Here is a 10,300-nt window from a genome sequence, read left to right as displayed (position 1 = left end):
CTAACAATTGAGTTAGCAGGCTACATGTAGTAAGCGTGGCTATTTGCAAGAATGAAACAAAGTCCAAAGATTACAGATCAACATGAACCTTTCCAATTTAAACACTCCTAAAAGTGTAAAACTATTTTACAGCGCTCCATTTTGTCCTACTGTTAAGTTTCCTTCATTATTTTTATCAAAGCACCGCTTTGAGACTTGCAATTGAGATGTTAAAGAAAGCTGTTACAGTAATGAAAGACACCGAGTTCCAGTTTAAAAGTAGAAACACATAGCCAAGTATTGAGTCAAAGAAGATGCACCTTCAGAAAATAGGACAGTCTGCCTTCTTCCTGTAACGAGCTTGTGATCTTAAGAGTAATGAGAATAAAGTGCATGTATTCACCTTTAAACTGGCTGTACTGGAATGACATTACAAATGGCTTTCTGAAAAATTAAGAAGTCAACAGGCATTAGCTGTATAACATTTTTATTTTACTATATTGACATTTTATGCACAAATATTTTATCAGAGTAAAAATAGAAAATAATTGTTTCATGTAAAATTACCAAAAAAATGCAAAACACAAAAGAAATACATAATTATTAGCAGAGTATAAGTGTCTTTATTTAAAGAGTAAAAAGTATGCAAAAAACCTTCCGTTTTACAAAAAATTGGGAATATTCTTTCTATGTTTTCCTTCTGGCAGCAACAGAACAACCTTTGACAATATATTCTACATCTTTTATTTTATTGAAGACACGAAGTTAGTCACAGATTTCTCCCTCAACTACAGAGAATGTGACAGTGATTTTATACTGTTTGAAAGATTCCTTATTTACTAATTAGAACACGGTGGAAAAGCAGATGATCCCACAACAAAGAACCCAAAGGACTATCATACCTACTGAAAAGCTGCAAAATAATAACTGGATGTATTTACAAAGAAAGTGTGATATCAGAAGTTTCCCCTAGAGGGCTTATCATGTAACAAGAACATTCAGGGGGATAAAGTATTGATACTACATTTCAATTTTGCTGTTAGTTTATCCCCCCACAGTCCAGTTTGATCTAGAAAGCTAATATTTTAAGCTTCTCTTCTTTATATACTGTATTTTAAGTAAAAAGGCCTCTCGAACTCTGCTAAATAAAACTAGTGACTTGTATTGGACTTCTGTTTAGTAATGGAGCGGTGTTACATACAGTTGCTGCCACCGAACTATCAGCTTCATCTTATTCTTAGTAAGCAAACCTGCATCTATTTGCATAAGTCACCTCAAACACTTGCCAACTGGTGGAATCAGACTACTGTAACAGTAATAAAGGGATTGAGGGTTGACCTCTCGTGACAGATGCATTTACATATTTTGCTCAGGGCTTAAGATTTTAAAAACAAAATAAAACCAGCATGCTCAGTGGATGGAGTGCTTTAAGAGCTCAAGAATGAAAACAATATTAAGAGTTACTGAAAGAATCTGGCAAAAAAAAATTTCATAATCGTGGTGATGATGAAAAAAGTAGGCTAGAACTACATGCAAGATTTCTAGTTAAGCAAAAACTACCTGCAGATGAACATCCACCTACAAACAAAAAGCTTCATCCTCAATGCATCTTTAAAATAAACGAGTCTTCTGTGTTCTTTGCCCTCTGCTTGCACATATGACCATCCCTTTTCAGTTCAAGAGCAACAGTCCAGTGCTCTCGCTACTCAGTATAAACACATCTTACGTTTAGAACCTCACTGTACAAGCACTTTTGATTTAAGGTTTAAGAGTAGCTCGATCCCTCACAGGATTAAAAGTTTTCCCTTATGCACTTGCATTTTAATTGTTAAGTGTTACCAGAGGGGGTTTCACTTATAAAAAGTTGGAAAACATGCATGGTGACATAATACTTACACTGTTTAGTAACATGAAGGGGCAAAAGCAAAACCAAAGTAGCGCCATTTTCAGCCATCAAAAGAAATTGTCTAATAGGCATCAGTACAAAAGCTCAAAAGTTGCAGCCTACTTTTACTGCACGTATAAGTTTGCATGGCATACTCTCCGTAGCTCAGGATTCAGGATACATTCCAACTATTTTCTATTCATCATCCAGACTTCAAATTGCACCCAGCTCTGGAGCATGCATTTGGCTTATGAAGCTTCAAAAACACCACTTGAAGTTCAGAAAGAAATTAATTTTAAATAAAAAATACATCTTTGTATTTTAATATATGTCAGACTGTACAATAATTTGGAAATCAAACTTCAGTTCTCTGTAAAACTACTTCCAACTTGCATTTTGTTTCTAAATGGGGACTACTGACTGTGATTAACTTAAGTCTTCAGTTACTAAGGTTGACTACCATGCAGGTATAAGCACCTTGCAGAACAGAGCATTAAAACCCCCCCACCAAAACAAACTACTCTTGGGTGAAGGCTACTTTTTCAAGTTTCCCAATCACCTGATGGGGGGTGGTAGCAGGGGAAGAAGTTTGTCTTCGCTTTTTGCTAAACAGCTAGCGTTAACAGTGTCTTTCAAAACAGGTAAGCACTTGCCCTCATATATGCATATTATCTACATATTACAATGAAATACTCATAATTGGCTTTTCACCTAAGCCAGATCTAAACCTGGATCTCCTTCTTCAGCACTGATCTTCAGTTCGGTCTAGTCATCGTTTGCTTTGCTTATAAACACAGAAGCTATTTTAAGAACCTGATGCTTTGTAACGTTTAATGTGTCTTTCAGCTCTGCTTGATTAAATGAGGATAATGAACATGTTTAACTTTGAAAGCATCAAATGCCATTTGGTAGTTCAGCAGAGAACAAAAGACTGGAAAGGACTGAGTTCAGACAACTGATCAGCCTGCTTGCTGTAGGTACTTCATTTTTGTTAAAAGCGCTGCAAAAATTACTTTGTACAGCTGTGGACACAGAGCGCTGACCACTTCAACCTTTCTCACCAATTTCAGATTGCATACCATAGAGGCCCTGACTCAAAGTTGCAGAAGTTGTGGTGATCCCTTAACTTATATTGAAATATATGCTGTTAAAAGATCCAAATTTATGCAAGTCCCAGTTCTTTATAGAAAATCATGCTCTATATTGTACTGTCAAGAAACAAAAGAAGTTTCCAATTCTGATAAAGGTAAGAGCAGCAACTGCTCTGGTTATATAGGAAAGGCCTCAGGCTCACACTTTCAGGTCCTAGTGCTTAATTATCCTTCTCAGTTTGCAGGGATGCTGTAGCTAGCGCCACTGCTGTAACTGGCTGTGCAATGCCATGGAGCTGCATCTTGGCTAGTTTCTTCTGCTCACATTCTGTGACCAACCGATTCAACTCTGCTGCGCTGTATCCAATGAGAGTTTTCAAGTCGCAGACAAATTTGTACACAAACCTTTTGCCTTGCACTTTGCAGATCATGTCTCCATCATAGTAATACCTGTAAAAAGAAAAAAAAAAAAGAGAGAAAAGAAAAAAATCAATGTAAATTTTCAGCATCTGTAACTTCCATACGCATCGGTTATTTACTTAAGGTCACTCGGAGGCCAAAATATGAATCTTTTTTCTCATCAAGATTCTCACATAATTTCATATAACAAGACACTGTTTAGGCATTTTCTTATATGAGAAAAGGGAAGAGGGTTGAAAATTGTCCCTGCACCTTGATACGTTAAGGAGAAACAAAACACAGTAATTAATTTATAGGCAGTCGGAAGCACCAGTTCAGAAATGAAGGTCTCGGAGCAGTCTAAAAACAGCTTGGTGGGGGGGAATAAGTTTTATACAGTGCTTTGCCTTAATAAGAAAATGTTGTCTCCCCCCTCATTATTGTCCTTTGCCTTCTTTACTCCCGTCTCTGCTTTTCTGAGGAAAAAATTCATGTTGGAAACAGTTTGAAAATTGGCATTGTAGTTTCTATGATACTAAAGCAGCCTTTCTCTCCCTATTGTTTTCAAAGATGGAAGTAAAACTATAAAAGCATGTTTGGTTTGGTTTTTTTTTTAAAGTTCATACGCTAGCAAAACTACATCCTTTGCCTTTATTTACAAACTAAAAGTGACTTCTCTAACTATGAATACTTTTTACATTGTATCACAAAAGAATTCTCAGACTGGGCAGAAATGCTGTAAAGATGAAGTCTATATGACCCACTGTATGCCAGAGACATTATAAAACTTTAGGTGATACCAATAAAACAGAAGTTAGAATTTTACAGTTTTGTTGCTGATCTTGTCTCACTGCAGCCATTAATAGAACGCATGTCACGTTTCTCAGTAAGAAAACCTAAGTGGCTGGGACATAACCTGGACTTGATGAGCTTAACAAGCTTGTGATAAATTTGGAAAAAATCAAAACCAAAACAATCAAACAAACAAACAAACCCACACACAATTTAATTGCCTCAAAACCATCACCCAAATGTAGTACAAATGAGCCCAGATTTCTTGACTGTCTAAAACTTAATCATCTGAGTGACATGCTTGTAAAGCAAAGATGATTCTCATTCACCAGCAAAATTAAGTCAATTAAAAGACTAACTTCTGTCTCCCAGCTCTAGTGGAAAAGAGGTAAGTTACTAAGAATCCAATCAAATTTCTTCAGACACCTCACATTCTGAAAAAAAGCCTTTTAATTTCTTACTTTGGAGGGTCAGGATCTAAGCAACAGGACCAAAGCAAAGATAGGATGAGAGAGACACTATGTGGAAAAAATGTTGGCAAGCCTGCTGGTTACTGATATCATGCAAGAAGCCACAGAGGTCTTTTATGGAGTACAAGAACTGTCAAATAGCTTGCTATTGCTCTGTGGGTAAAGAAAGTTTGGTCCATTTGCCAAAGCTCTCCTTCACCTTTCTCCTGAATGGCCTGTAGTTATATAAAAGCTTCCTCTTCAGTCCTTCTCCTCACTCCACCCCCCCAAGCTAACACCTGCACCTCCCTCAACTCCTGTTTCCTTCTCCACATCAGTATGCTTGTTCTTAACTGCTACTTCACTGCCACTCAGCACTTCCCCACGCCAGCCCTGTCCTCCAAAGCATCTTCTTGGTACTAGCTGAAGGATCTGTTGTTGTATGGTGTCCATCACATTCAGCCTCCTAGTGAGACAATGAGGTTTAGTTACAAGGGGTTAAATGAACCCTGTAACCTAGAGGGTGGGATGATAATTTCTGTTCAGCTTTGAAGTGCAGTCTTGCAGTACTGGGCAGAATTGGGGAAGGATGAGCAATATCCTGGTGTATCTCTTGCGTGTGAAATACAGTATAGCTTAGAGAAATACAATATAGAGTGTGGGAACACTGGGCAGGCATTCATGTTGAATGTGACAGGGTACTGGACATAGAGAAATTGGGGAACTGGGAGCTGTGCTCACCTGGGTCAATACAAAGCATCTGCAGAAAGACAGTTTGTAAAATGTGGCCATGGCATGCGTCAAGTGCCACTGGCCAAAACTTTTTTTTTTTTTTAAGTTATTTAACTCTGTACAATCATTTACATTTATTGTACAATCCTGTACAATAATGCCTATCTCAAAATAATGCTGTAGGAAAATGCTTTACAAAACTGAATAGATTTCTTTAAATGATTTAGTCTGCATTACTGATATGATCAGAAAGGAAAATGACCACAAGAAATTAGTCTGCATTTATGCAAGGCCCGAAACCATGCAAGATTCCCACATCTCATGTTAGAAACCCTCAAGTTAGAACTGAGGCAATGTGGTGAGAGGATTTTTTCAATATTATGTTGAATGCATTACTGATTACAGCATTTGCTTATTCAAAAATATAGAAAGCTAAAAATAAATACCCATGAAAGTTTACAAAGCCTTAGTTACTGGAATGTTCCAAGTGACATGAAAACTTTGCTTCAGAATAGTACAGGAGAGGAATTATTTTTCTTCAAGTCTCACTTCCCTACTGGATAACTAAACAGATGTTGATTTTAGAAAATTTACCAAGGTGTATGTAACAAAAAAAGCTGCTCTTCCATTTTTCACCCTGCTCTAGTTTCTATACTGCCTGGTTTTCCTACAGCTGGGCAGAAGAGCTAGCACATTTCTCAATAATAGTACATTAGTAAACAAAACATATTACCATTTAATAAAACTTTAGCTTGGCAACAGTGTTTAGCATGGGAGTAGCAAGAAGCATTAAATATCCCTTCAGACATTCAAGTGTTAGAAAACATGTCAATATTGATGCAGCTGCCAAAATGGCAACATTTTGAGGAATGTGGTTTCTGTAATTCTGTGACTAAAATATAAATGCAAAACTTCTCTAATAGTGGTTTATGCAAATTACTGTGCAGACATCTGTTTAATATCCCAGTGGTAAGAACAGCATTTTAAAGTTCTTCAGCTGCCTTCAAAATCTTCTGAGGATTTTGTTGACAAAACCCAAAAAAACATTAGCATCATTTACATCATTTTTACGTTCCAGAAAGTTTTCACATATACCTTCAGTACACAAACACATAGATTCACAAAATCAGGTTGGAAATATGGGAATGGTATTGCAACAAAGACCTCCTGAGGCCCTTCCCACCCAAGGGATTCTGTGATCCTATGAAAAAAGTAACATTCTAATTTAATATATAAATAATGCAAGAACAGTCATACAAGACCAGACTAAAGATCTATCTAGAACAGGATATAAGCTCCAACAGATCAGAAGAGGACGCCTAAGGAAAAGCATGGAAGTAGAGTAAGCATATATTGATGCTCTTCCTTGCTTTCAATGATCGGGGGCTCAGCAACTTCTAGAAGTTGCATCTTTCCATACCTAATATCCTTAAAAATATTTATTTTTCATTAATTTGTCCACTTTCCTCTCCAATTCATAAAGTAGTTCTGGCATTCACAATACTGTGCCTAAAGAAGTTGCAAGACGAACGAAAGCGTATAGTTAAGCTGTGTATCTGGTGCCTGCCAGTTTCTTCTGATGCCTCCTGTTCACGTAAATGAGACACTGAGCAGTCATTCTTTACTGACCCTATGCCATTCATGGTCTTCTAGACTTCGATCTCCCCCAGTGAAAGTACTCATTCAGCATTATGCATACTGATGTTATTTAAATCCTCCCTAAAAGACTAAAGAAAGCCAGAATATGGTAACTTTACCATCATTTCTCATAGAGATATTTTAAATAGAAGTTGACTTTTAAATTTTTTTTTTTTAAACCATGCTAGATGAGTTTACTTCCTTTTAAAAAAAATAATGTAGCCAGAAGTGGAAATGCTGAAAAGTAAATCTTGTACCTCAGACTTCAACCAATATGCAACTTCACTTATATAAAAAGAGTTCCTAAAGCTGCTTAAATAATTTGCAGGATTAGACAATGATTAGCTTTCAGGAAAGGTATTTAAGAGAAACAGATTTAACCATATCAGAATAAGAAATTAGAAGTTCAGTCTTAATGATTTCACAGAACTTGGATGAATCTTCAAACAATTCCAGAGGCCAAAATAAGGAGGGGAAAAAAAGTCTAAAATTCAAGTACTTGCATTCTTCTCCCTCCTCAAGCACATCACCTACAGTGATTCAATAATACAAGTCCCTTTTACCAATGTCAAACTACAAAATCATGATGGAATGAAGACAGCCTGAAACGCTTCCATTTCTTCAGATGATACAAATTCATTATGTTGGAATCACAACTGCTGAAACTTACCTGTCAACTGTATTTTTTGATTTAACATCCCTACCATAAGAACAATGGAATGGATCAATGAATATTTGAACTTAGAAAAAGTTTTGTTACATACAGAAAACTAACAGTTACATAATTACAGGAAAGTATCCGCTTTATACCATAACAAGAGCAAGAGGAACACGAACAAGTAAACTGTAAAATATAAAAATAAGTCAATAATTCAGAGTATGTGCATATTTCTGTATCTTTATAATCAATATTGTTTGGCACAAAAGATAAAGCAAATAAGCAGGAAAGTGCTGTTGTTCCACCCTGTATTGCCACTGACTTAATGTTTAAGCATAAACTGAAAGCATATGACTGAAAGCATAAATGGTGAAGCTACATCAAAAATAAATATATTTCCGAAAGCCCAAATTAACTATCAGGTCAGTGTTCAATAATCTTGAAAAAAGAAAATATATTTTCAAGAAGTTATTGTACTAGCTTCTTTAAAAAAAAGAAAGAAAAACACACCAACAAATACCTTGCCCCTAAGACCAGTAAAATCTGATGGGAAGGAGTAGCTTCAGAGGACCTGTTTATCCCTTTACTAAAAAAGCTGCAAGTCTTGCATTATGACAGTTAAAAATAAAGTAGTCAAGTGGAAGCAAATCACTTCATACCTGATCAGTTCCTAAAGTTTCTTACCTCAAAGCCCGACTAAGCTTCTCATAGTTCATCGTAGGTTTGTTTTTGCGCTGTCCCCATTTTTGCGCAACCAGCTCAGGCTGATTCAATTTAAACTCTCCTTCATCACCAACCCAAGAAATACAGTCCCGAGCATCTTTGTCAGTGAGAAGCTCTAATAAAAACTGCCACAACTGGATCTGGCCATTGTTTCCTGTTGAAATAGGAATAACAAGATCCATTTCAATGAGTCCTTTTTATGTTCCCCTCATAGCTAAAAATTTCCAACCAACATATTAAAGCAGACCAACATAGAATATATGATGGAAGGAAGCCTGCACTCAATTAATTTCTTCTAATTATTCTTTTGTAAACATTTTCCTGCAAAGTCATCAGTATTAATCTATTAAAAAAGAAACTGATGAATATCGAAAAAAAAATAATCAAAATTTCTCATAAAACTATCCCTAGAACTTAAGAAAAATATATATAACACTACACACAGTCATTTAGACACATATCTACCCCTAAAATGGAACAGATTTAGCAAGAACTGCTTATTCCTCTTCAGGCATATACATCTCTCTCTCTCTCTCTATCTCTATATCTGTAATAGTAGTTGTTTTTTTAAAAAACAGTTTAGTCTCCAATTTTCAACATGAAATATTAGAAATACAACCCCCCCCCAATTTCAGCTTACGTCAGTATAACATCTTTCATGTCCAATCATTAAGATTTTTTTTTTAGTTGAAGTATCTGCAGTTAAATTCCTAAATTCTCAATGAGATACAGATAGCAGACCTAACGTCTAAAGGGAGAAACATAGAGTATTCCCCACTGATGTCAGCTGATAAAATCTTGGCCTAAGAATCCTGAATTACATCGTAATAGACTTTTATGGAGAGTTTAAAACAAAAAAAAAATTCAAGGGAAAGGAGAGGAAAGGATTTAACAGAAAAATTCACAACAGTGGAGAGAACCAAAGCAAAAATGACAGCAAGAAAAAATGAGATAAAGAAATTAAGATGAGTTATTAATAATCAAAGAGTATGTACAAATAACAGTAATTCCAAAAATAAACGGAAGATTTAGTGTGCAGTTTTCCAGAAGGTGCCTTCATTTAACAAAACAAGAAATCTGAAACTTGCTAAATGCTGAAAGTCACCAAATTGGGGGATGGAGGAGCAGGGGAACAGGTAGAGCAAGCAGCAGCTAGGCTAGGATTCTACAACATACGTTTTTTCTCCCCTTTCTGCAAATGGAAAGCAGAAAGAAGTTAAAAATTTGAATAAATGCTATGCAGTGGTTTGAGAGGACAGACTGTTAAGAGGAAGAGAAACAATTTCATGCATTTTATTTACTGCAGGACTCAAAAGCTGCAGCACCATGTTAACATAGTGCCTGTGTGAGCTAACCAACCTGCCAAGTCTGCATGTATTTGTGATATGTTTTGTAGCTGCAGTCCTCTTCGTACCACATGGACTTCTACAAATCTCACATTCAGAGTGACAAAGATGTGTTCTACAAAACTGTAATTCAAATTAATGAGTAAGTGTTTACCGCATTTGCATTTAAAAATAATGTAGACAATACCTGTTCTGTTTCCAGGGGAACTTCTATCTTCCCCAGAGATCCTTGGAGCTCTCTGTACTTTAGCTGCCTTTGCATTGCTGTTTATTACTTTAATGGTGGTTGGGGTAGCAGGCTGTACAGATGCTGGAATAATCTGCACAGCTGTAAAGCAGAGCACATTGCACAACATCAATTATAAGTTGCTGGCACAGAAATAGGCATATATTATTTATTACCCATATTATCATAACATCCAGGAGCTAGTTTTTTCCTTTGCTAAAAGGACACACCGTATAAGTGACAATGCTAAGAATAATTTAAAGACTTTTTACCTCTTATAGTGGAAATTGTGGGTTTAGATTCATAGTAGAGATGCCACATTACAGATAAAACATCAGCTTTAGTCTACTATCATGTGTATTAGATGTTTCCATAAAAAAAA

The 10,300-nt window shown here is 36.1% G+C and overlaps 1 protein-coding gene across 3 annotated transcripts in view; it reads right to left on the bottom strand.

Annotated features, from left to right (window-relative positions):
* Positions 1-445: 445 nt before the first annotated feature.
* GABPA (GA binding protein transcription factor subunit alpha) overlaps positions 446-10,300 on the bottom strand; it is a 28,827-nt gene continuing 18,972 nt past the window's right edge. For all 3 annotated transcript variants that reach the window (XM_072844630.1, XM_072844620.1, XM_072844638.1), the window contains exons 8-10: positions 9,880-10,020; positions 8,308-8,500; positions 446-3,405 (exon numbers count right to left, since the gene is read on the bottom strand). In XM_072844630.1, coding sequence (XP_072700731.1) covers positions 3,177-3,405; positions 8,308-8,500; positions 9,880-10,020 — 563 coding nt within the window. In that variant the 3' untranslated portion in view covers positions 446-3,176. The remainder of the gene's footprint in view (positions 3,406-8,307; positions 8,501-9,879; positions 10,021-10,300) is intronic.

Source organism: Ciconia boyciana, chromosome 1 (assembly GCF_034638445.1).
Source record: "Ciconia boyciana chromosome 1, ASM3463844v1, whole genome shotgun sequence".
In the NCBI taxonomy this organism is placed as follows: Eukaryota; Metazoa; Chordata; class Aves; order Ciconiiformes; family Ciconiidae; genus Ciconia; species Ciconia boyciana.
The sequence above is the reverse complement of the archived record's forward strand: the minus strand, read 5'-3'. Positions and strand labels throughout refer to the sequence as shown.